This window comes from Acanthisitta chloris, unplaced genomic scaffold, assembly GCF_000695815.1.
Source record: "Acanthisitta chloris isolate BGI_N310 unplaced genomic scaffold, ASM69581v1 scaffold2444, whole genome shotgun sequence".
Taxonomy (NCBI): Eukaryota; Metazoa; Chordata; class Aves; order Passeriformes; family Acanthisittidae; genus Acanthisitta; species Acanthisitta chloris.
Genome location: NW_008670803.1, coordinates 16,159 through 43,778, shown reverse-complemented (window position 1 = coordinate 43,778; position 27,620 = coordinate 16,159). Strand labels below are relative to the sequence as shown.

Here is a 27,620-nt window from a genome sequence, read left to right as displayed (position 1 = left end):
TGAAAACAAGATTAAAAATCATATTTGGAATGTTGTTTCTGACATGGGGACTGCTTTCCAGAAAAGTTAGCCTGCATCCAGATTCAGTGGGAAGCCACTGCATTCTTGATCCAAGAAACAAAACTAGGAATTCGGACAAAAACAGGCTTTGATGGCTGGGTACAGTCCAGTCCCCAAGAGGTGACTCCAAATTGGACAAATCTGTCTTTATCTTGGCAGACCAGAGGTCCTCCAGTTTCAGCCTAGATAGGAAAAGAGAGTATAAAGTGATTCTACTAGTGATGGAGACACTAGGCATGTAAACAGCAAAATACTGACAGGAATAGTATTCCTGCTCCAAAGGGCTGAAAATGTGACTGACAAAAGGACTCCAGAGAGGGAGAGTGTTTTATTGGAACTGTTTGGTAAAAAAATTTGGGGAAAAAAATGTTGTGGATCCAGTCGTGGATGTGCGAACATGCCCAGACCACTGTGAGATCATTTACACACACAAAGAACTGAAGTTTCTTAATTTTGCACATCCTCTGACCCACTTGATCTGGACAAAAAAAAAAATTGTTTTAATGCTGTTTCTTAAAATCCAAGCTTGGCAGGATATGAATACCTATGTCCAATGATTTCTGACTCTATCAATCAACACAGTGCCCAGACTCTGCACTGGCAGTCTTGAACAGCTGCTCAGACAGACCAGCATTTTCTTTCTGACTCTATCACCAAGTAGCTCCCAGATTTTTATTGAAAAGCTCCCAACACAATAGCGTTCATTAACAAAACCAGATTTTAAAAGTCGTTTCATATACTTATGAAAATTAGAAAACTGGAAGCGCTGCAAGCTTTATTTAATCAAGGGATACAACTTCAGGCTGTGCCAGAAAGCCATCTGTTTCCCCTCTGTCTCTAGGAACAAAGGAAATTTCAGGCAGTATATTACAGGCTTTACTTCAGGTGAGAGGGGTGTTCACAACACTAGGCTACTATAAGTAGGATATTACCCTACATAATTTCCCTTCTATTCTGGTTTACTGTGTGAGTTAAGGAAAAAGTGCTGTGTATACCTCAGTTTTTAGGCTTCATGCAGAAACCTTGAGTTGTTGAAGCTATTTCTGAGCCTTGAAAATACAAATTATAAGCACTGACCTGCTTAGACTCAAAGCTAGTTTATTCTTACCTCGCAGTTATCTATGCTTCCAAAAGTAAAGCCACCACAAAATTCATGATTTTTGACACGTCCATTCATATATTCAGGGCGGTTACATACTTCATTTTCAATCATGGGTAATTCAACTTCTTTTAATCTGTTGTCTGTATTGGTACCTTTAGGAACCAGCAAGAAAATACAACAATTATAAACAGTAGTCTGAGCATTGTGATCCAGTGAAGTATCATACCTAGCATTAACAAGCAGAGGTTATTTTACTTTACAAAGTGTTACCAAATAAATAAAAGCAGATGCTTAGTAATCTGAGACTTTATAGTGGTTCACCACAGTGCAGAAGCAATTGGTTAGTTCAGTATAAGCCTGGAATTACTTCAGATTAATTTGAACTCTTTCAACCCTAAAGTGTTTTCCAGACAAGGAGAATTTTTCTGACCCCAAGACTGAATTTTCCCAAAATATAGCTTGTTTAGATAAGGGATTCTATCTCTGCTACCCCTCCCCTACTGATTTCTTGACCAGGTTGCATGACTTGGCAGTACCCTCTTTCCCACTGCTTAAATGTAACAATGGCCTGTTGATTTTTCCATCCTAATACACTTCCAGAAGTCTAGCCTGTAACATTTTTTGTAGCTGTGATCACTAGAAGATAGGAAGCAGCTGCCACCGTGTGGCAAGCTGAACAAAAAAAGAAAAAGATAGCAAGGTAAGGAAGGGCAAAAAGGTGAGACGAAAGACAGCAATTACTGTCTGTGTTAGAGAAAAGTATTTCTTAATAATGCTGATGAGTTATACTAATATTATTCTAATCTGTTTTACCTCTTGTATTTCCCCAGGCGGTTAGAAAACATACTGCATTTCTGTCTGCCATCAGACTGGTTTCAGGCAAGCAAACTGGTTTTACACGGTCAGTAATTGTTACAGGACTGGAAAACAAATAAAGAATACTTAATAGATCCTTAGCAAAATTTCCATGGGCTTGTTCAGTCTTCATACCCAGAAAGCTCTGTATGGAAATGGTGTGAGGAAGGGTGGAGAAGCTGGTGATGCCTTAAAACTGTACAGATGGCTGGTAGATGGTATCTGGTCTCATAGTGGAAAAAGAGGTTCCTTACAGCCACAAAATCTCTGGGATGTATTTGTGGGCACAATCACAGTGTGTGTTTGCAGCATCATGCTAGAGTGCAGATCTCTGGTTGCCCATCAGTGTGCACAGCCCAAGCCCAGCCCCTAGCAAGCCCTGCAGGTGGTGTGATCCTGACTTTTCTCAGGCTGTCCCTGGATCAGAGGTCGTGAACACTGGGACTTTGGAAAGAGGGATGAATGAGCAAATAAGCAAACACAGCTGAAGTTGAAGAAAATTTCTTTTTTCTCTGGTTATGTGGGAAATATAAATGTGGGTGACATCATGCATTATCTCACACATTACAAAGTCTAGCACCTCAATGAAATAAAAACAAAAAACCCCACCCCTCTTCCTCATCACAACACTATGCCTGGAGTCTTTAGCACTGGAATAAGGTTCAATAAGGAGCAGCCAGGGCCCTGGGAAGCAATTCTGCAGAAGATGAAAACATTGCAAAGGGAAGTCTTTGCTTTGGACAGCCTAATCCCTTATTGATTCCAGATGTAGGTGTGAAAAGATATGACTTCTGTAAGGTATATCACCCTAGGAGTCAAAGTGCAAACAGCTTTGGTACAGCGAAGGTATGTCTAAAGAAGCTGTTAAATGACACCTACCACTGTCAGGAGTCTATGCAGGTCAGTTCTGATTGTGAAAGAGAGTAAAAGGGCATGCAGAACTCCAGATGTTTGGTCAGGGTAAAATGAGTCTTTGTAATGTCTTTTCAGGCTCAGAATTATTTTGAAGTATAAGATGTGATGTGATGTGATAGGCAATGGGGTCTTCAATGTCATATGAAAGGGAAATACCAAATCCCCCTATTCGTAATCAGTCCACGCCAGGGCCATGAGCCCTAAGAAAATTCAAGACAGTGAGAGACCAAAGGGAGCAGACTGACACAAAATAAAAATCTCTCCAACACAAAAATATGAATGAAACATGAACGCAGCAGTCCAGGAGAAAATGCTAACCAGATCTTGTGCTGAAGCTACAGTTGTGCCAATGCTACCATCATCATCATCATCATCATCGTCACCATTTTGGAGTCAATCCTTCAGCCCTCTGAAGTCAAAGATGGTGATGTCAAACATCCACCAGCACATGCTTCCATGAAATGAATCCTGCTTGAGTTTTTTTTCCCTATGAGAATGGAAAACAGTTCTGCAGCTTCCAAAACTAGTTCGTTCACTGCTCAGTAAAGTCCATTTTGTTGAAAGAATTCCTGAAAATTAGTGGGTGGGTTTCCACGTTCCCAGGTTTCTCCAGTTTCTCGTGCTGCTCTAGTACTACAGCCTTTATCTTCCAGGCTGTATTTAGCACCTCAGGTCTAATTCCACTGGTAGTATGTCCCTCCCAGTGACTGACTCCTGTTTGGCCAGGCAAAGAGTTTCAAACCACAGCAAAACAGCATTGCAGTTTCTTCTTCCCCAACATGAAGAAGTTAACTTGGTTTCTTTCTACCTGTGCTCCTACTCTGTACTAAGGAAATTCTACATCCATTCTGAGATGAGACAGCACCTAAAAAACCTGTTGGCCTCCAAGGGACTGGCCTTTGAATGGGATAGCAATGAACACAGAGGGCCTCTGAAGTCTGGGTGGGTAAATGAACAGGATATCAGGGAACAAGACCTCAGAAAATATACCAGAATATGGACATCTTGACACTGAAATGGAAGCATAAAGTCCCTGACAGCATACATCTTCTCAGCAGCATAGCACATAATTCACCTGGGACTAGACTTCTACTGAAACCATTAGTCCTCCACAATAGATTAGCTCTCCTTTGGGATGACTTTGGTCAAGATCTTCACAGACCTGCATCACTTCTCTGACAAGTCTTATTTATGGCCAAAAAATGCAGCCATCGGAGTAGCAACCAGTCTTCTCACATCATATTTTATTGTGTGATCTGTTTAAAGAACAGTGAAGATTTGAAAAAAAATAAAGTCCATAAAGAAGAAAAAAGTAAAGAAGGAATTTAATGAAGATGAAAACAAGCAGAGTTGATCTAAGCCAGAAACTGTGGGATATGACATCCATATCCACTATTTATGGCACCTCACATGCAGATGTGTTCTGGTGATGAGTGCTGCTGATGCAAAACTACAGAGACTGCAGAGCACTGCAAGACTACAGGGCAATAGCATGGAAGTATCTACAGTGTGCATGTGCATAGAGCACCCTATTAAAGAGGAACAGAATGACATAGTCATTGTTGCACAAGCGAGAGAAAAACTGGTGAGCATGTGTTCCTCCTACTCACCTGAAGCCAGTGGGATTTTGATTAATCAAGCACCAGAGAACCTGAACTGAAATTGTTCTAAAATGATTGAAGATATATGGTGACTTTTTCAAATTTCCTCTCATGTCAAACCCGAGATGTAATGAGCTTTAATCCACATGTGGTGAGTGTAACAACAAGAGAGGAACCAATGAATGACTAGAAAAGTTTCAGGAACACTTGAAAAGGGAACAAATAACATTGAAATAAATGTGCACATTTCAAAGCAGATCAAACAGACATCTAAGCAAGACACAAAGAGACTGAGGCAATTGCAGTTATGCACAGGATTTTTCACTGTATAACAAGCAGGATCTGGTTATACTGAGCTGTTGGCTAAGTCTGCAGCTCATGCAACATGCATGTGGCCTGACCTGGAGCACCACCAGGTAAAATGGACCCTTCTACTTGCTCCATGAAGAAGCTGTGGTGCATCCTGGCCAAAACTTTCACTGGGGATCACAGCCTTCAGAGCTGAGCAGAAAAAGCCTCCAAGCAGGCGATCTTCTGGACACAACTCTGCTTTAGTTTGCCTTCATGTTCCCTGATTCAATGGAGCTGCTTCTTAGCAGATGGTGAGTGAAAACGCCCCATGACAATCCCTCCCATCCTAATTGGTCCTTGCCTTCCCTAAACTGCATAAGAAGCTCACATGGGTTCTGCCAATGGGGTCATTAAGCAGGAAAGGTGCTCAGAGTTCACCCTTGAACATAACACCCGGAGAGACTCTCACACTCTCTCATAGCATTCACAAACACCTCTGAGAGCTAACTACAGGCTAAGCTAACTTGTGAGTTCAGAATTAAAGTGTTAAGGGTGGAAAACCTGAACCAAAATGATACCTGTTCAACTTCAGCAAAGCAATGTCTGCTCCACTTGGTTCCTTTAATACTTTCTGAACACTTCGGATTTGCAGAAACGGCTCTGCTGCATTGAGATTCTGTGTTCCAAGAAACACCCTGTAGGCAGAAGTTTCTGTTGACCTGGAAGAAATTACAATGGCAAGGTTATACATCCATGCACATAACCATGAATGTCAGTCTTAAAAAATCAGTGATTTCCCTGGAAAACTGCAATTAACAAGATGGTCAGGCTGCTGCTTCTGGCCACAGATGGTCTTGTTTATTCTTGGGGAGAAGGAAAATGTGGGGTTTTAAATAATTTGACTTCTATGATGGTGAAAAATGCCATGGGCTGTAAATAATGTGACACTTTCTAGCTGTGTTCACAGCTACCACGGTCCTAAGGGTCAGCTGCTAGCCACAGTTTTTCCAAGAGCAATTAGCACCAGCACATCATTAGCACCGTTTTTGACATGCTTTGGGGTGGAGGAGAGGGCAGAGGACAGAAGCAGTCTCTGTTGCACTCTGCTGCTGAGTGACTGAGACAGTAGCAGGAGACAAAGTCAGCTTGATGGAAAGGAAGACAGGAAATAGGACTAAACCTTATTAGGTACATCTTGCTCCTCTGTTGATTTTCTCATCCAGATTTAGGAAATGCCTGTCACCCATTCTAGTGGATACTCACTCTTGCAAGCACCGAGCTGCAGTAAGGACCCACTGTGGATGTATCAGAGTGCCAGCACAATGGTGCATGTTGATACTAGAATAGAAGAAAATCATATTCATTTGAGACTGCATAGTCAATTCTCTACCATCTGTGCTGTGCACAATGGGAAATACTAGCAAACTAGCTACATGTCCCTTATTCAAACCCTTTACCAGTCATAGTTTGCCTTTTACCAATGACAAGAGAAATCAAATGCAGATTTTCAAAGGACAAGCTTTATGTGCTCCAGAACATGAGACATGAGAAGAAATTTGACAAGTGAAATTTTTGCAACAAGGCACTTTTACTATCAGGAATTTAATAAAAATAATTACATTTCCTAACAATTTCATGTGTGGTGTAATGTGTTTGTCCCGGTGAGCAATTAATGAAAGGATACATCCTTCTAATTTGTGGAGTTGCTTTGAACTTGTTCTTAAAATAAAATTTACTATGAAGTTTTAATGCCTCTTGGGATAATTATATATTCTGGTCACTGCCAACAACTCCATAGAAATTTTCATTAGCCTTTCTGTAAGCTCTTCTTCATCTCCTGTTCAGCCACTCTTATTGTGACTGTGGAAATGCTATGCATATTTTTTTTAATACATGGTTTTCCTACGGCTTGTAGCACAACCAACATGGTAACAGTATCAATTTACATTTGAACCAGATTGTATGCTGGGTGAAAAGGATTAAACAAAGTCCATTCATACACATTGCAGGTCAGTGCCTGTATTCCTGAGCTTAAATCTCCCACTGCAGATTGCCACTAACTGTCACTGCCAACAGTGGACATTATTCCTTCCTCATTTCAGTAAATAAAGGTGTACTTCATGTCTACAGTTCAAGTTTGCACTCTAGAGGTTCAGGAGAAAGTGGGAAGTTTGGGATTGGTGACCCAGTAAGTAGCTATCTGTGGACGTTATGGTTAAAAAGATAAAAAAAACTTTATTGTTTGCTGTCATTCTCTTCCTAATATCTGTTCCCTGTGAAACGCTGGTGCTCACGGATGGTGATACAGTGTGGAATACCAGTACCTTGTCCTGAGACTGATGTGCCAGGGCCAAGACCCTGGAGATGCGTTGCACATACTATATTTCTCACAGGCTCGCTCATTCCTCACTGGGACTTTTCCACAGTCATGCGCATAAGAAGCTACAGAACAAAAAGGCTTCAATGGAGAATTTTAAAGCAGTTCTGTAATGCCCTCCACAGTGCAACCACATGAAAAGTGGAAGGCATAAGACATTTTTTTTACCCTCCCTAGGCTTTCACTCTCTATGTTGGTTAATAAAACTAAGAGTAAAGAATCTGTAGACTCCATTATATGTCATTACCTTGAGCATTTAAACCTAACACTAATATATAAGATCTGACATTACAAAATATTAATTTACCTGAAAAAAATGTTTACTATGTTAAGTATTTGACTGTAGTAAAATAATATATGTAAAGCTACAATAAGCAGCACTCCCAAAGGAAAATTTGTATGTAAGTTGGAGCAAAAAGAGAGCTAAAGAAAGTGGGCAAACATAATGATTTCTGAATTCTTTAAAACATTACAGTCCAGACCTTGGCTGACTCCAAAACAATCCCTAGATTATAAATAAAATTGAGTTATTGTTCCCTTGTCATAAAATATTTCCATTTTGCCCTCACACTGGTCACTCAACTTTCTTGCAAATCCAAATCTCTCTGAATTTTTTTAAGTGGATTGATCTTGGGTGTTTGGTAAAGACCCAAGTAACCCTTTCCAGAGCTGCATATCATGCTATGGATCTTAAATTTGTTAGTTCCATAATCAGACAATTAATAAAGTTATCAAAAGCAAGAGACTCTAAGGTTCTCCTACACCTTAATTGAAACATCTAGTCTTGAAAGGCTGTTTCGAAAAGAGATCGGATCTCAAAGTGGAGTTCCACCACAGCAGTCCCAGGGAATGGGTTTTTACAACTGTGGTACATGTTGTTTGCATACCATTCCTTATTCTTTTTGACTCCTCAACTCTTAGGTCTGGTTGACAGAATTAATGTGTACAATCCTAATGCATTGCTGCTTAGAGGAACACATTAGATGTTCAGCATGAAGAATATCAGATACTCCTGAAGGAGTGATGACTCTTCACTATCTTGTATTGCTACGTTGTACAACAGAGCAGGGACTTAGAACCTAAACTTTACTGTAGCAAAAAGAAATACACAAGCAGAAATAGATTTTCTATATCTCTGCCAGATATATTAACATAAAAATTATTCTGTCAAAATACAGGCTAGAAATGAAAGAGCAAAGGAAATGAGATGACTGCCAGGTGTGCCAAGCACTGCTCCCACTACACTACAGTTGTTATCGGTGCCCACGGCCAGGGCATCATAAAGGGTAAAGCCTCTTTTGCTGCTGAATTTTTCAGCAAACTCGGCCTGCTCAGTGTACAGATTACTATCCCAAATAAGAATATCAAAAGAATTAAGGACATCTGTGTAAAATATCCAGGACCAAATTTACTCCCTACCTCAAAAAGAAAGCAAAATATCTAGGGGCAGATTATTTTAACATCCAGATCAGAATAAAAATTGAGTCAGCAGAGAATGAGAAAGGTTTCAAAGGATGGAATTTCTGATGCTCCCAACTAACAGGAAAATTGTATGACCATGTTCTTGAGGCAGTAGTCCTGCCACAAAGTGCATGGAAAGGCTAGCATGAACATCAAGGAGATCCTCTTTTGTGTTTGAGGAGTCCGAGGAAGGAATACCTCTTTTCACAGCTTCACTGGATATTTCAAATACAGCTACTGAGAGCTTAGTTTCACTGACTATAAAGAGCACAGAGATTGCTATCTATGAAATCTTACTGTTGATTCTTAGCACCAGGTTATTTAAACTTTGACTGACTGCTCCCCATGCCTCATTGTGTCAGACTTCCATACAGACCTAAATTCAAATCTAAAGCTACTGCCTACTATAGTTATTTTAATGTTTGGATTGGAAATATTTTGAAACTATTGCAACAAGTTGCAGAAAGGGAGAACAGAAAAGTCTTTAAGGATAATTACAGCAGCGTGGGATTTCACAGTACTCCCATACTTTTTCTGGGTCTGTTGTGAAGCACCAAGCACCATTTACATCTCCATCAGGATTCCTGCAATACTGTAATAATTACAAAAACAGAGGATGAAGACTCCAAATGTTAGCCACAGAATGAAGAGATCTATAAGTGCATGCTTTTAAAAGCGTTAAACTAAAACTTAGCATTATTTTCCCCAACTGCTTTTTCACTTGATGTGAAATACCTTCTATTTTCTTTTATCACAAAATTATTTATTTCCCATATCTCAAAGCCACTAGGTGAAGTTAGAAAAATATTATAGAGTTGCTATCAATTTGTTCATCCACCAAGAGTCACCATAGCTTTAGTGCTTTTTGAGACTTCATGAGAAGTAAAGTTTAACATAGGATAGCTGAGTGTTTTGCATTAAAACATTTATTGTTGGCCTAATCCATCTTCCCTGAAAGTCAGTGAGATCAAGTTATGTCAACTTCAAGAACTTTCTAAAGCCTGATTGGTTTGTGACAAGCAGCAAAAAGGCATCGCTTTAGGCTTTGCAGAAATCAGAGAAGTGCTGTATGATTTCTTTAGTGCTGCTTGCCTGCCAGTGTCAACCCCATGGTGTACCTCTGTGCTTCAAGTAACAACATCCTAGGTAATGTAAAATGCATCCTTCCCTTTTCAGCACTGGTCTAGGCTATTAATATGATGCTTAGATCAGTTATGCTTAACCTGATCTATAAAGACTGAACATGAAGGGTTTACTGGTGGGTCATGGAGAAAGGGGACAATGTTCAATGACACCGGTGGCATTAGCAACTGTTTACATTTTTGTCCAGGCCTGCTCTTGGATGAGTCACAGGAGTGAAATATCTGTGGCTATGAGGTTTCTGAGAACTCCACTCTTGACAAGTCCTGCCCCTTGCAGTTTTTGCTACTGTGCCACGATAATCTTTACCATTACCATTAATGCAGTCTGTGAAAAAAAGAGGAAAAGGAAATTATTGTTAGCTGCAGAATCTCTATGTTTTGGCAATTAGCAGTAACAAGTCAGATTAAATGCCTTGAGGACCTGCACACTCTCTAGTGTCTACAGCAGAAAGAAAGCTAAAAATGTACCCTGTGATATGATCTCTTGGTTTACCAAGATGGATGTCTTCCTGGATGTACAGAGTAACTGAATTGGAAAAATATTCAAGGAACTTCAGGCTAAACATTTTCTGTAACATATTGCAATATCTGAAAAGAGTCCAAGGTTCTTGCTAAGCTGGTATTAGTAAGCACTTCCATCAGAGAAGTATATTTCAGCAGCCCATTAGACTGAAAGAGTAACTTTTGCTTCCTAGGGCATTGCTTTGGGTACTTTCTTCTGCTCCATGTGAGTAAGAAGAGTCCTCAGCTCCATGTAGGAATGTATCTTTTATGCAACCCTACCACCTTCCTTTACAAAGTCAATCATTGCTGGAAAGCTCTACTGTACTTTCAGAAATGTCATACCACTTTGACAAATATGGCCCAATTAAGGAAGAAACAAAGCAAGACAGAGCAAAAGCTCCTTTCACTCAGTGTATACATTTTGCAAAACATGGCTGCACATGAACAGTGCAACAAGCTAAGGTCACCCTCCTGAAAACATAAAGCACACCATAAGCAAAATTGCTGTATAAACAACATTTACTGTGCTTGTATTTCAATAGCACACAGCTACACAAACACTAGAAATTTTTGTCTATTTTCTTATTGTTCCCCTAAATGAAAAAGATTCCCTTCAGAATGCACTGTAAAATCATATAGGCTATAGTACATGAACTGACTAAAAAGCACTTACTGTAACATGCAACAGTATCTGAAAGCTGAAGGAGGATGTAACTGTTATGTTGTAGCCCTAGTCAACATCCTGGTTTCAGCTTGGATAAGGTTCATTTTCCTCTTAGCAGCTGGTATAATGCAGTGTTTTAGATTTAGTATGAGAATAATGTTGATAACACACTGATATTATGGTTGTTGATGAGTAGTGCTTACCCTAAGTCAGGGACTGCTCTGCCAGTGAGGAGGTGTACAAGAAGCTGGGAGGGAACACGGCCAAGACAGCTGACATAAACTGGCCACAGGGATATTCCCTACCATGGAACGACACACTTAGCACATGAACCGAAGGGACACACTGATTGCTGCTCTGGGACAAGATGGGCATTAGTCCAATCCAAAAGATTATATTGTGATACAGTTGTGTTTCTTGGTTTTTATTCCTCTCTTGCAATTCTATTATTATAATTATTACTGTTGTTGTAATTGTTATTATTGTTATTGTTTCAATTATTAAACTGTTCTAATCTTAACCCATGAGTTATACCTTTTTTTTCAATTCCGCTCCCCACCAAGGAAGGGAAGGGAGAATGAGTGAGTGGCTGTATGGTACTTAACTTCTGGCTGGGGTTAAACCACAACACTCAAGAATAATTTTGATAGATTACTATTCCCTTTACCCATAGACTCTACAGGAGGTGATGCTGTTACCAGATATGGTGGGTGTGGTCAGACCAAAATTTCTTGCCATCGTTGCAGGGGGGTCATTTGGTACAGGCTCTTGTGTATGATCATCACACCTCTTGATATTGCAATACTCCCATAGTGTTCTGGGATCCATGGTGAAACACCATGGGCTATTGTCACCATCTGGGTTTCTACAATAGTTGCCCCTCAAATCCCTGCAAAAATAAAGTCAATAGTCATACTGCACAAGAGTGCGAGTAAGCATAGGAATATCTTGACAAAAAGATGTGGATCTGTACTATGTAGAGATAAATACATTTATTACTGGTTTTGCTTATTGCTAGATATTCTATTACCAGCAAACACATTTATGGCTGTGATGCTAGTGGAGAGTTATATTTCATGTGTACATTGGAGTCATGAATATATTTATGCATAAGGAAACATCACTCAACTACTGGCTTAAATTCCGGCTGCAATATTTTGATGTGCTCAGTAGCTAAATAGGTGTTCCAATTTGACAATTATTTAATTTCTAAGTATATATGTACAAGCATATATACTTGTGCAAATGTGTGAATTGGTAATAAATATCCAGGAAGATCCATACTGTTGGTGGGCACTTATGGTTTTCCAAATTTTTTTGTTTTTAAATGCCAAAGGGTTCTTTCTGATATTCAGGATGGCAAATAAATGCTTATGAAATTGTTCCCCTCCCACACCCATAAACCCCATTTCTACTGAATTCAGTGGAATTCAATACATGTCTGTGCTTGCTGGGGCAGGGAGAAATATAATTTCTCTATACAGTTTCATGATACAATAATTTGTATAGTGACAGTATTTCCCCATCCTGAAACACAGCACAGTCACAGAATAAAAAAGAACTGAAATGCTTTTTTTCTGAATATGCCAGAACACACAAATTCCACATTTTCACACCTTGATTTTAATATTTTAAATGCTTTTGAAAGACATCCCCTCTGAGGATGCTCCAGTTTCAATACATCAGTATTGTGATGCCAAAATATGATGGAAATTTTCAAATTATTTATAGTGACAGCATAAAAAAGGAAAAAAAATAGAAAAGTATCAACCTCCCTGCTTATCCTCACAATCCACCAAGCATGATGAATTTCCTTGCAATTGTCATCTTTTTCCTTTACTACCCTTACTAAAAACTGGCATGTTAGTGATTATGATTAGCTCTCTAAGTCATCGCTGGTCCAGTTTTCTTGGACTGAAGAAGACAAATCAGGGGGGGAAATTCAGTGTACGCAATTTTGGGTGCCCAACTGCAAAGAACACTTAGGTGGTATTTCTAAGCATAATATATCTGTGTATTATGTAGCATAAATGCTGTGTTCTCCCCAGATTAAATAATTAGAAAGGCCACAACAAAGGTGTCAAATTCATAAACAAAATGCCTATTTCAGCAGATGCCCAGGCTCTGGTTACAACCCTCCTTGCATTGGTTACAAAAGTTCAGATTTAAGAGTAAAGGGACACAGTTGTATTTCACTCAGAATTCAGACAATTAGAAAACACGGTTTTTAAAAATGAGACTAACAGAAAAGATTTCTATGTCTTGGATACATTCCCTGGAAATGTTTTAAAGCATAGATGTGCAAAGATAATACAACCAGAGAAAGCAAGAAAAATGAGACAAACATACGCATCTGGGAATTTGTCTGGTGTTTTTTCATGCCTGTGTGGAAACATGGAGTTCCAGGCCTGGCATTTTTTTCCCGATTCAGTGATGGAAGTTGTGCCACGATAACTCTGGCCTTTGCCTCTGTAGCACTCCTCTGTCAGAGGAACCTGCATAGGCACATCTGTGGCGAACAACACAAACTGGTCTTTTGCATCACGATTTTATGTTCTTACTGAGTAGGCAAAAAAGAAAGCATCAAACACACAGGAAGACAAAACCAAATGACTTGTTTATACAGACAGCATCCAGTGAAATCATCATAGTCAGAAGCAGAAGGGCATTTCCAAAGATATTTAGAAAACTTTCACAGATTACCCTCATATGTTAAATTTTTGTATATGTAAACATGTTTGAATTGAAGATCAGAAGGCTTATACAAAAAAAATTTCAAAGATTAGATGCTGGTGATTTTGCCCATGATAAATTTCTCAGACATTATGTTATATTTTAATCTCTTTATCAAACATTTTGATTGAACTAATACTTTCTTGCTGTTTCTTTGTGCTTAAATGAATGAATGTTTCAACGTGATTTTATTTAATGTGGAAGCTCCTGTCCTCTCTTTTGTGGCTACTTTTGAAAAATGGGAATTCGTTTTATAAAAAATTTTTCACCTCTTTAAACTTGTTTTTCATTTTTCAGTGAACACAACAAAATGAACCTCTTTCATCCTGTAATTCTTCTATTGGATCAGCTGCTGATTTACATCCTTTACTGTATGTCCTTAACCATTGAAAGTTCAATATCTGGCAGGTTTTGCAACATGCCAGGGAGACAAACATTCACAACTGTGACCAAGTGACTGAAAAAAGATTTAATAGATTTACAATGAGAAACAATAAATCTCTCACTGTTTTAAAGTCCTTATCTCACGTATGCTCCACTATTCATACCAGCAATCCCTTGGTCTGTCTCATCACAGTGAGGAATTGCACAATATTCCCATCGAACACTGCTGGTGGTGGTGTAGCACCAAGGCCTCTTCTCTCCATCAGGGTTTCTACAATAGTTTTCCTCTAAGCCCCTGAAACAGAAACACTGGCTTTAAACTACTCGTAAAAATCCAGAAGAGTTCTGTGCAAGACTATTAACTGCTGCATGTAGAATTCAACTCAGCAGTTATATTTATTCTTTTTGGAGATTGCCTCGTGCATCTCAAATTTACAGTCTAAGGGCTGATGATATATGAAGAACTTTTCCAATGCTTACACTTTCTGCTCTTGTTTTTGAGGCCAAGATACATCAGTAAAATCTGATTCCAAAACACAAGCCACTGGTGTATCTGACATTACAGTAAGACCCAGGCAAGGCTGGATGTGACAGACTGATCCTGGAAGTGCATGCATAGGAGCAGTGATACATGCTGCTCACTGACCTGTGATAATGGACAGGGTTTCACATGCCCAGGAAAACTTGCAGGATCAAAATACAGAGCTGTAAGCCAGGTCAGTCCCATCAGTAATATTCTACAAACCGATCTCCTCTGACCTTGGAGCACAAGGATGCATTGAAGCATGCTGACCTTGGAACATAGCTCTTCAAAAGAGCATTGAAAATGTGCCAAATCACAGTCAAGGAAATTTCAGCATAAATGTGGTAACTACTTATAACTCTGCAGTGGAATGTGGAGGAGACAGTTGAGACAAATAAATGAGAATAAGCAAGGATGCAGAAAAAAATGAAGAACAAGACCTGAACAGAAGTAATGAGTGCTGACAAATGGTGAGAAAACAGCTTACCAACATAAATGAGGAAAACCTCTGCTCCTCTTGCATCTGGATCTATAAGGAATAACTATGTTCTTTGTTATTTGTTACAATGCTCAGGTTCAACATACTTGCATGGATATCTGTCAGGAATCCAGCCATGTTTGTGAGGAAACTGTATGTTCCAGTGTTGACAGACATTTCCCGATTCGGTGATGGCTATCCTTCCTCGATAGTCTTCTCCTTTCCCTGAGAGACACTGGGAGCCTAGGCCAGAGACTGGTGGGCTTGTAGCTGTAACAGGAAAAGAAAAGAAAAAAGAGAAGGGAAGGGAAGGGAAGGGAAGGGAAGGGAAGGGAAGGGAAGGGAAGGGATAAAAATGTTGATAACTAGTGCTTTTGAATATATTTAAAACCCCTTTGTCTTCTGTAATCGCGAGCAAGCTTTTATAATTCTTTCAGCAGAGGTGACATTGGTTAAAAGCCATGCCAAAACCAAAGAGTACATTTTTACAAGCAGTTGGGCTGCCAGACAGATGTCCTTTGTCTGCCCTTTTACAGCAGCCAGGAAATAACTTTGCTGCATCAAGACAGACTTTGGGCCTGCAGTCCCTTGAAAGCAGAACAGGGAAGGCAGCAAATAGTTCTGTACAGCTTTGTAAAACCAAGTGAAATGAAGGAAGTACATTAATACAATACATATGAGTAGGGTGGAAGGGCAGAAAGGTCCAAGAAGAAATTGTGAGAGAAAGCAAAGCAGGCTTCAGAGCTGAGCCTCTGGAGTCAGCGAACTGGGAAAGTAGAGCAGAAGGAAGAAGGTAAAAAAGAAAGTGAAATGGTCTGGTATGTGGAAAACAGCAGAGAAAGTAAGAGTAATAATCAGAGGCATAGAACCTGCAGAGGGCAAAGGGAAAATGAATTCACAGCACATACCTGTTATATATACTTTGTATATATAATTTCCCAAGGAGACAAGTATGACTTGAAAAGGTTGGTCTGTTGCTTAAAATAAGTTTTAAGCACAGAATGGAAATGCTAATTTTCACAATTTATCATACAGAAGTCTATAAATAGTTACTCTGCCATCTGTAACTGAGCATGCTGAAGAGAACTGCATCTAGCAAATACATGCCACTGCCTAGAGCAAGTGCAAATGCATAAGAAAGAAAGCTCCAGAGATAAAAACACATCTTTTTCTTTTTTCTCAAAAAGCCAACTAGTTCTACAAATGGCAATGCTAACCTCATTATTCAGTGCTTTGAAAATATCCAGATTTAGTGTGCTCAGCTTAATGTATTGTGCTCATTCACTGATAAGTCAGGTTTTTCTCCTGAGGCCTGAACATATTTCTGAGGATTCATCCCTTGCTAAGAAAAAGGCAGGCTGGCTGTGCTGGCCAGACCCAGGTAAAATATTGCACTACGGCCACATGGTAATTTAGATGTTTTCCATGAGTTAGCAGATCAGCAGAAAACTAGGACCTGATGTAACCTGAATGCCCAGTCTCTCAGGTAAATTGAAAAGTAAAGTTGTTAAAGGCAAATTATAGTTTCCCATAACATCTTTGGCATTATTGCTCTTTGTGACACCTGCATCCTCACTGACCTCACATGATTTTACATAACAGAAATTCAGTGAGTGATTCTCTTACTAGTGTGCACTTTCTGTGCTTCACAAAGGTATCCTTAGGTTATTCAGAACTGTGATTTCTTGTCTTGCCTCTCTCTGCATAATTTTAATGAGAAGAGCTACTGCCAGGAGTGATCTCAGGAAATCAGACTCACTGCAACGAGGAATGTTGCAATATTCCCAGCGTTTCATTGGGCTTGTCGTGAAACACCAGGGACGAAGTTCACCATCAGGATTACGGCAATAATTCTTCTTCAGATCCTTCCCTGGATAGCTGCACATTGAAAGAGAAACTCGTGAGTCAGCTATGGCCAGCTGTAGCAAATAGGTTGCCTGCAGGCAGGGTCTCCCAGATCTGTGGGAATGAATTCAGCTCTGAGCGTGACTCACTGTTTAAGGGTAAATCCATGCATATGAGGCTCTTGGGCATCCCAGCGTTGGCACTCAAGCCCAGACTCTGTTCTTGAAACTTCCCCATGGTAGTCCTCACCATTACACTGCATGCACTCCACTGTAGGTCCTAGGGAGAATGAAAACAAAGTGAGGATCACACCAGTCCATGACTTCCAATCCTGATCTATTAATGGAAGGCTATGCTGAAAGAAAAGAGAGGTTTCCTCCGGGTACTGATGAAAGGAATTCAGAAGACCATGTGTTTCAGCCTAGCCAAATTCATAGAATCATCATAGAATTGAATTTAGGGTTTGGAATGGACCTTACAGATCATCTAGTGCCAACCTCCTCTCCCATGGGCAGGGACACCTCCCCACTAGGCCAGGTTGCTCAAGGCTTCATCCAGCCTGGCTTTGAACACCGACAGGGTTGGGGCAGCCACCATGTCCCTAGGCAATCTGTTCCAATGTCTCACCACCCTCATAGTAAAAAACTTTTTTCTCATATTAATTAATTCTCAAATTAATAATACTTTAGGGATACATGTCATTTGGAGTGAGGAATTTGTGACGTATCTGTATGTACTGATAGCAATGGGAATTCAGTATGTAACACAGCACTTGGGTCAATCTTTACTCTTGTTGAAAATAAATAACTTGCTGGGGTAAGACCAGGACAATATCAGCAAATGATTTTAAAAAATCAGTTATTCCATATTTACAAAACTGCTTTGATAAGTCAAGCCAATTAGGAAAACAACCTCTGTATTGAGAACTTTTTTAGTTGAGCTTGATTTATATTCTCATTTGAAGTCAATCTGCAATAATAAATCACAGACAAATAGCAGGAATAATATTACCTGTTTGAACATTCCTTCTCTGAAAAGTAAATATACCTTCACCAGCGTGCGTGACCTGGTCCTCACACTCTGGGATGTTACAGTAATCATATCTGACAGCAGGATCTGTTGTGTAACACCAGGGTCCACTTGCATCCCCATCAGGATTTCTGCAGTAGTTTTCCTCCAACCCTGCATTGGGGTGTTCTTCAGGTGTATAACTGTAACAGTATTAAAATTCCACTTTAAGTCCAGTAATTTTGTGGAGCAGAAAAGAAATGTCCAACTTGTTCAGCTAGCTGTGAGCTTTATTTATTCACTGTGTAAACGAAACAGATTCCTCATTGTAAGCCATAAATGAAAACTGCAAAAATATTCTGCAACTACCATTATTAGTAGCTTTGTCCCTAGGTCCCAATAGCCAATGAGGAGCAAGCTTACAGCCTGTAAGGACTATGACAGTCCCAAATTGTTGCCTTTAATGCTTTCATCCAGCTCACTATGACCTGTGGCTCTGTCATGTATTTGTCTTAATGGAGCTACTTTAAAAGTTGTGTATTTCTTTCTAGAACTATTCACCAAACACAACTGCATCCTAATTTGCTAATATTTGAAGCAAGTGACACTAGGCCTCTTCCTACAGTGATCTTCCCAGAGAAGCCTAAATGGCTTTTAAACAAACATCTGAACAAGTGTACCCAAGTTTCATTAGAATAACAACAAAAGACAATTTTTTAAACACATAAAACTCTAACATAGATCAGAGGAAACAGGACCTCTGCTTCCACACTTGCATTAGTGAACCCAGTGGCAGCCAGCCCTGAGAAAATTCTACGTGGTCAGGTCCATTTGGCCCTTGGACACTTTTCTCAGTGTTTTCCCTTGACTGTCTGTATGGCAAACAGGGGGTCATAGAGCTGTACAGATATCACTGTTAGGTTTTTTTCACACCTCTTACAGAACAGAGCAATTATGGCCCCACTGTCACCAACTGCAAAATTTTCATCATGCGTTGATAGAAGTAGCATTTCATTTGCTTGAGACACCTCACATTTAGACACAACTTCTCTAGCTGACAATACATCCTTTCCTTGTCAGTTTTCTGCCAGTAGAGTCAAAAGTAACAAGACAGATGAGGATGAAGCTATCTTAAAAAGTCACCTGACAACTGGCTTTGATTACTTGCACCATAAAGTTGTTTATACAGATGAAGTTGGGGAAGTTTGGAAGAGGTTCAGAACAACATAAAGACAGATATAAATAAGGACATACTTTGGTTTATGTGGTGTTTTTTCTGCCCACTTCTGGCATGGAATACCCCTACGAGTCCTGGCTTCTGTTCCTCTGTAGTCCTTCCCGATCCCTCTTTTACATTGAAGAAGGTAAACTGAAATGGAATTGGCTTCATTAATTCAATGATGTTACAACATTGCATGTCTTGAAACTGAAAATCTGCAGATATAAATGAAGTTCACCAGTTCATGATGAACTATGCTCTACCCATGTTTTGAACCCCTTGTGCATGCAAACATATGTGATTCTATAATGTGGTTTAAAACAAATTAGTTATGAACTACTAGGCAACTAAAGAGGAAAATTTCTGAAGCATTTTTATAAAGCTAATAAAATCTAGTCAATAAAACAGCTATATCAAATTACAAATGTTTATGACATGCAAAAAAATGCATATTCATACTACACTGGGATTAACGGGAAGGTCTTTAACCAGCAGATGGAGATTCTTTGAAAGGCATTGTTCATAAGCACATTTCCAGTGTCATGCAACTATCCCTTTAAGTCAGAAAAGATTTAGTTATCAAAATGCACTTGTCATGAAAGTGGTCCTCAAAACCTTCAGTCATCTTAGTCTCAGTCTCCTGCATACTTTCTTGCGGGATTCCAAGGCAAAAAGAATGCAAATCATGTTGATGATGCTTTTGTTGGCAACAGACACTGAAAAATCTCCAGTTATTGAGGGCAGTGATCTTGATTTCCCCTTCTAGCAATTTGCTTGCACAAGAAGAATCCCCCTAAAGCCCAAAATATAAAATGGAAATGTTAGGGCAAGAACAGGAGACCAATCTGATAGGAAAGACTGAGCCTCATTTGATCACCATGCTATAGTTACTGCCATCACAGTGGCTAGGACTACAAATGTCTGTGCTGCATGACTTGTCAAAAGGGAGCTGCTGCCTGGTTTATCAGGGTACTACTGGAGGGACCAAAACTATTACACTCACAGAGGTATGAACCTTTCTGTTTTAAAGTACATGGTTAGCACAGATATATTTAATTCAATCCCAAGCAAAATAAGCCCTGGTGAAGACTGATGCCAGAGCAGCTGTTATGAACTCCAAGTTCTGAGTCAATAATAGGTGAGATTGCAAGGTTGTCATGAACCTAAGGGAGTGGCAGCGCCACAAAATTGTCCCGGAGATTGCTTTCTCTAAGAACAAGTTTCATCATATCTCAGCAGAAAGGAGTTTTACAGCAGCTATTTGCTGGAGTCATGGTGAGACAAAAAACTTTTCTTATGCTTAAGGAAACTAAATGTCACTATTTGCAAATTCGAGTTCAGGCTGGGTGACACTGCGATAATGAGATTGCTTCTAGGAAGGTGAGTCTCGCTTTTAAAATGCACTTTTAACAGCCTTCTGAGAAATATCTCTGGTTTGAGGTGAATTGGGGCCATTTCAGATACAAAATGCTGCCACTTGGATCCAGAGATCTCACAAAGGTGTTAGCAGTGGTAGCTGTGAGTTTCAGAAGGAATAAGATAGTCTTATTCCTCCTAGCGAAAAGGGGAAGGAAGATGGCTCTACATCCTCATAACCCTGCCATAACAGGCACCTACAGGCTGAGGAGCTGGTCCCTTGGTGTGAGGAACAAGATACAGTGTCTCCTTGTGCAATGGGTTCATGTGGACATTTCCTTTAGTCCTGGTCATGGCCAGGAAGGAAGAGGATACCCATATCTCACCCTGAGGCTTTAGTTAAGGCTAAAACATAAGACAAATCCATCCTGAAGCATGAGACAGTGCCAATCTAGGACTTTTTTTTTCTGCAGAAAGAGGTGGCTCCAATGTGGCTATCAGCAGCAAACCTGAAGGTTCTGACTAAATTGCTGGATTACATATGCTCAGGAAGGTCACTGGGATGAACTCTGATGCTGGAGACACCAGGTCTATCTTCCATTGAACAGCTTGGGAGGAGGTGGACAAGAAAGAAGAGTGCTCTCTCCTTTTCCTTATAGGCCAAGGCTCCTGGATATAAAATCAAGTATTTTGCTGCTGACATGAGGATCAAATGTTTATCTTCTGATGTTTCAGAAGTCTGGAAGAACTTGGACAATGTCAAGCAATGTGAAGAGTAGGGCCTGAAATCTCAATTTGTACCAATTTAAGCATGAGTTATTGTCCTGGACCTCTGTGACAGCATATAATTAGGGTCAATGAGAATTATTTATGCACTTACAAAGCTAATTTCAATTTAATAATTAATTACTTGTGCATGTATCTATTCTCTTTCAACATATGCAGAGGTATTTACAGAGCATATACTCCTCCTTAATCCTGTTCTAACCTCAGATCAAAACTTCAATCAATTTTGACTTCAGTGAAAAAAAAAATATTTAAAATGTTAAAGCATTGGCTATACCCATTATTTCCACAGATATTTCACTTGTGCCAGAAATTCTTTGGCTGAACCTGCTCCAATATTCTTCTGTAATGGTGACTCACACATCAGTAGTCTATGAGGAACTTATGAGAAATAAAAGTGGAGAAGAGCTTTGTATAGGCTTTAGTCTTGTGAGGTCTACTACTGGGGCAGGTGAGGGACATGGCTGTAGAGAAAAAGAATTTTGGTAAAAATGACTGTACAAGTGGGTTTGCCTTTTAAAACAAGAAGGAATCTGACCATAATAATACTCAAGAATCAAGCAATGCACTTCAGATTCTAGCTTTTAAAGCTTTAGTAATTTGCCTGAGCTAAACATAACCTGCAGTTCAGGAAAATTGGTGAGAAAATTCATTTGCCCTCAGTACAGAAAGAATCACAGAATGAGTAAGCTTGGAAGGGATCACAGTGGGTCACCTGGTCCAAACTCCGTGCACAGACAGGGTCATCCTAGAGCACATTGTACAGGTTTGCATCCAGACAGTTCCTGAATTTCTCCAGTGAGGGAGAATGCACAATCCATTCCAGTGCACAGTCACTCAGACAGTAAATAAGTTCTTCCTCCTATTCAGGTGGAACTTCCTGTGCATCAGTTTCTGCCTGTTGCCTCTTGTCCCATTGCTTGGCACCACTGAGAAGAGCCTGACTCCATCCTCTTTACACCCTCCCTTCAGATACTTACAGACATTGATGAGACCCCCTCTCAGTCATCTCTTCACCAGGCTGAACAGGCCCAACTCCCTCAGCCTTTCCTTGTAAGAGAGATGCTCCAATCCCTTAATCATCTTTGTTGCTCTCTGCTGGACCCACTCCAGGAGCTCCATGTCTCTCTTGTACTGAGGAGCCCGGAACTGGACACAGCACTCCAGATGCACCTCGCTAGGACTGAGGGGCAGGATCACCTCCCTTGACCTACTGGTAATGCTTATCCTAATGCCTCCCAGGGTATCATTGGCCTTCTTGGCCACAGAGGCACACTGCTGGCTCATGGACAGCTTGTTGTCAATCAGGACCCCCAGGTCCTTCTCCACAGAGCTGCTTTCCAGCAGGTTGACCCCCAGCCTGTACTGGTGCATGGGGTTATTCTTTCCCAGGTGCAGGACCCTGCATTTGCCTTCATTGAATTTCAGAAAGTTTCTCTCTGACCATCTCCAACATGTCAAGGTCCTTCTGGAGAGCTGCACAGCACTCTGGGATATCAGCCACTCCTCCCAGCTTTGTGGAACACGTATTGCACCATAAGAACAAAATGTCACTGACTGATAAACAGCTAGATGTTAAGCTAGTACTTACTGAAGATATCTATTACAAACCATGTTGCACCAGGTGCTGTGAACCTGACAACACTTTTTCTAGTCTAGTAGCAGAAAAATTAGGATACAGACATTTAAATGTTAACATTCTAGCTTTTTGTTATGTTTGGGCCAGATCCTCAGCAGATATTAATGAATTAATCAGAATTGTTTCAGTTTATAGTAGCTGTGAATTTTGGGATGAACTGTTTTCTGTTTAAAAGGTTGATATGCAAAGGCAACCTGCACCACAATTACCCTGTAGTCTTGGAAATCTGAATGACCAAGGACTCCACTATTTCCATGAATGAGAGGACTGCAAACAATTAAAGGGCAGGGAAATGCATGATTTTTGCTTTGGAGAGTGTTTATTCTGCCTGGTACCATTAATTTGTGACTACATATGCATTCAATTATTAATAAGCCTTTATGCTATATGTGGAATTCTCTGGCAGCTTCAGTCCAGTTTATAATAGGTGCAGGTCCACCTCACTGAAACTGTCACCACCTGCAGTGGTTTGTTCTGGCACTACAGGAGAGAACACAGGGATACAGCTAAAATAGGCTTAATGAGTAAATGTGTAGTATCTTACTGTACACATACTTCTCTTCTCATAAAGAACTGCATCTGTGCTGGCAAACATCACCGTCATTTTAGCATTTTCAGCCAGTGTTAAACACTGTAGCTTTTTCCTGGTGAATAGGAAAGCCCTGTTGAAATTGAGAGAGAAGCAATATTTACAGAGGAAGCAATATTGTAAATTCAATTCAAATTATACAACTCATTATTATTTTCTATAAATTGCTAATTTGTAGCACAGTCTTGTATCCATTTATATCTTTCAGATACTGCAGTCAATGTCTGAGACACTGAGTAAGAGACTGATGTTTTCTATTGCTCTGAAGTGGCTCACTTATCCAGGACATATGGCTATGTGAACAAGTTATTATGTGGTAAGCTAGTTACTGCATTGGCAAAACATTATCAAAAGCATCTATAAATTGCTAATTTGTAGCACAGTCTTGTATCCATTTATATCTTTCAGATACTGCAGTCAATGTCTGAGACACTGAGTAAGAGACTGATGTTTTCTATTGCTCTGAAGTGGCTCACTTATCCAGGACATATGGCTATGTGAACAAGTTATTATGTGGTAAGCTAGTTACTGCATTGGCAAAACATTATCAAAAGCATCTGCTCAGGTCCCTACAATGAATTAGAAACATTTCACTCTCCTTTTGTGAAACAAGCCAGCATCCAGCTAAAGAGGCACAAGCAGCTCTCCACGTAACTATAGATAAGAATGGGAGCTTGAACATTTACTATAGAATGAGTAACACATTGTAAATCAACTCTTCACTTGATCTTGTGGTAATTTATGGATGAAGATAAGCCACAAGCTGAAAGCACAGGCATGGGAGACACTGCTGTAGACAGAGCTGCAGCAGAATGGGGATGCTGGTTCTGAGCAACAGCAAGAAAATGTCATTGATATGCAGACACCTATAATGACAGAGTTTAAGATTCAACAGATATTACCTGCAATTAAAATTTCTTTCTGCTTCACATTTCTCTGCACATTCTTTTTCATTATTTGCCTTGTAAAACTGTTTATTTCGAGTAAGCAGCCAAACACCATCTGTTCTTACATAGTCATCCAGTATATCTCCTTTCACTACAAGAGAAGGAAAGGAATCAGACATTAAAAATGAGAAATCTGCAGTTAAGAAGATCTGTGAATTTGAGTCCCATTTTCCACATAGCTTGGACAGGTAAAGACACCACTTATTTTGTGTAATTCTGGGCAAAAGATGATAAGCTCTAAGGTAGTTTCTGTCTCCTGACACAATCACAGCTGTATGACTGTAATATTCCATAGAAAAAACAGCAACAGAAGAAAGATGTAGACAAGCAGTTCTGAATGGAGTTATACATGAGTTTGAAGCTAAGGACAAGAAATGAGAAACAAGAGTGAGGGGGAATAGATAGAGAGACTAAGTGGTGTCAACACCAGTCAGAGAAAGATGAAGTGAAGTGATACCAATATCAAAGTTTTGGAGAAGCATAGATTAGGTGGATGTGAGATTATGACCTGTCTACTACAGTTTTATCGGTCACTGACTAGTTGTTTGTCCCAAGATGTTGCCTTAGAGCAAGAAACCTCAATCATAAAATGACTATATAGCCTTTTGCAATGGCCACCATTATTTTATTGTAATGGGTTGAGCAGACTTACTAATGAAATTGCCAGGCTGCATCTCTATTGCCACAAATTACCCCAAGATTTTAAATTTGTAAATCAATTAGTATTATTATATCTGAAAGGCTCATGTGCATAAAATGTTTATGATGTAGCTGCTAATACATTTAACACAGCTCTAAAATATTGTTGCTCACAATGGAGTTTGCCACCAAATAATTTTTTTTCTTTTATGTTTATAAAGATTCTATGTTTCTGTTCCTAATTTCTGCAAGAGTTTATTTTCAGCTCCAGCATCAGGTTACAAGGCTACACAAGTGACATGGTTTAATGATTTCATTTTTCAAGTTAGATTATTATTGACAGACACAGCAAGTTAGTAATTCTGTACAGCATTGTCACAGGCAATGTTGTGAATCTTTTGTTTATGCACTCATACTAGGCTCAATTCACTGCAACATCACTCCAGTGTAATTAATTCCCAGAACAGGCAGGTCATCAATCACCTAACTCCACTAATGAAAGTAAGATGATTAATTGTCTGAGGGTGTCTTTTGTGGTTGTTTGCAGAGTTGGCTCAATGCTATTAAAAATGTGTTCCTTAAGAAACCCCTGACACCAAGGCCTCCCATATCTAATCTTACTGTTAGAGGAGGACTGTGGAGCATCAATAGCCTAGCCTACTAATTTCTCCTGAAGGACTCAGTAAACAAGTGTTTCCTCTCCTGACTCTTTTCTTCAGTTAGCTGAGGCCACAGTTCCAGAATTGCAAGGGACTAGAACAGGAAAATACTACTTTCCAAACTTTGATGACCCTATGTTTGTCCAAAGAGCTCTACTTTGGATACTTCTCCTTTTCAGTGACCATTAAAAAAAAATTCATTACAGTTGGTTTAATAATGAAAACCTGAGGTTTTGGATGACATGCATAAGTTAAAGGCAACACAGATTGGCAGAAGCTTAGATAACAGGAGAGAAAAGGTGATGCTAGTTGCTTGAAAAACATTGCAAAGTGTAAACTTAAGAAAACAACACTATAGATTTAAAAATGCATCAGAGAATTGAACAGAATATTCAAACATATGTAAACAAAACCTATTTCTTCTTTTACATATGTATCTTTCCAGACTTGAGCAGTACTAATCCAGAAGACACAAAAATTGGTTTTAAGGCAGTTGTAGACCATCACTTTGGAGCAAGTCAGCTAAACTTCATAACAATGAACAAATAAAAAACAAACACTTTAACAGTTGCCTTTTTCAACCTGACACAATCACACAATGTTATGTCCCTGTTATTCTGACCTTAAATGTCTGAGCTGTTAGAAACTCATACAAACTGTATCGATATGTATTTAACAGTACTTTTAAAAAGTCATGTAAGTGCCACACTATGATAGGTAATTTTAAAGCACTAGAGTATGACATCGGATTGAAGTCTGATTGACATGTATACTACCTGTAAAATATTTATTTACAGAATTTCTAGATAAGCTTGAAATTCATATATTACCATTAGTGGAACATGTATCTTCTTTTGGAGTTGAAAAAATCATCCTAGGCATATTCCTAGAAAAGGTGATCTAGGTTACTGAAGAGTAAATTTCTATCTACTTCCCTCAGGAAAACAAGGGAGATCATTTTATTGTAAGTGTTTGACAACAAAAAATGTGAAATCGCTGGAATATGAAGGAACTTGTTAATTTTTCATTTTGTTTTAAATATTTAATTTCAAAGCTTTGTAACTCCTTTCATAAAGGATGAAAATCAGTATCACCATGCTTAGCAATGCTTGGCAGTAAAAATAACCTTAGCTTTAGCATTTGGTCCAAAGCCTGCTGAAATTAGAGATTGCAGTCTCACTGACTGCTATGGGTTTTCCACAAGCCTTTGACAGGCTTCTTCCCAAGGGTGTCCCGTCTTTGCCCACGGGAAATGTTTGCAGGAAGCCATTAGTTCCCCACACAGGCATTAAGGCTGCTGCTGTTCTGGTGTCTCTAGCAAACACAACCCTGGAGCAACCACATCTCTCATTTTATTCGACAGCAGCTCTCACTGGACAGCAAGCTTTGAATCCATCATCATCCAGGAAATGGGTGACACATTGATTTGGGAACCTACCTTCACCACGTGGAGTTTGCAAGCATTTGTCCCCAGTCTCCCCTAAGCCAGTAGAAGGCAAAGGACTCTTACCTGAGTTGAGCAAGAACAGAAAAAGAAAGGCGACTTTGTTAATCCCCATTTTGGCCCATCTGGTAGGTGCTGGAAGTTGTGTGTGTCAGTGCACAAAGTTTTATTGACTCTCACTGGAGTGAGGCATCATCAAACAAACAAGGCAGGAGGATTAAGTTAATCATTCTCTCATGCTATGTCCCCCCTTGTAATGGTGTGGCCATTCAAACAACCTTGAGTTGGGTGGATTGGCAAATCAGATTCAATCATTTCTACTGGATGCTGGGAAATGTGAAGCCACTTCCGTGTTTTGCAGGGCACATTTTTGTTCTCAGATTGCTTGGCCTCATTTTG

The 27,620-nt window shown here is 39.6% G+C and overlaps 1 protein-coding gene across 1 annotated transcript; it reads right to left on the bottom strand.

Moving 5' to 3' along the window:
* Nucleotides 1-83: 83 nt before the first annotated feature.
* On the bottom strand, nucleotides 84-27,336 carry LOC103801389 (plasminogen-like). The gene is made up of 19 exons (XM_009073801.1): nucleotides 27,288-27,336; nucleotides 24,435-24,570; nucleotides 23,499-23,605; nucleotides 19,198-19,312; nucleotides 17,983-18,146; nucleotides 17,085-17,214; nucleotides 16,850-16,968; nucleotides 15,198-15,360; nucleotides 14,254-14,384; nucleotides 13,322-13,481; nucleotides 11,671-11,861; nucleotides 9,981-10,129; nucleotides 9,161-9,254; nucleotides 7,149-7,266; nucleotides 6,088-6,162; nucleotides 5,403-5,543; nucleotides 1,976-2,082; nucleotides 1,169-1,314; nucleotides 84-242 (listed from the first exon to the last, which is right to left on the bottom strand). Exons 1-19 carry the CDS (start codon nucleotides 27,334-27,336, stop codon nucleotides 84-86), a joined length of 2,454 nt encoding a protein of 817 aa, XP_009072049.1.
* Between the last annotated feature and the right edge of the window lie 284 nt (nucleotides 27,337-27,620).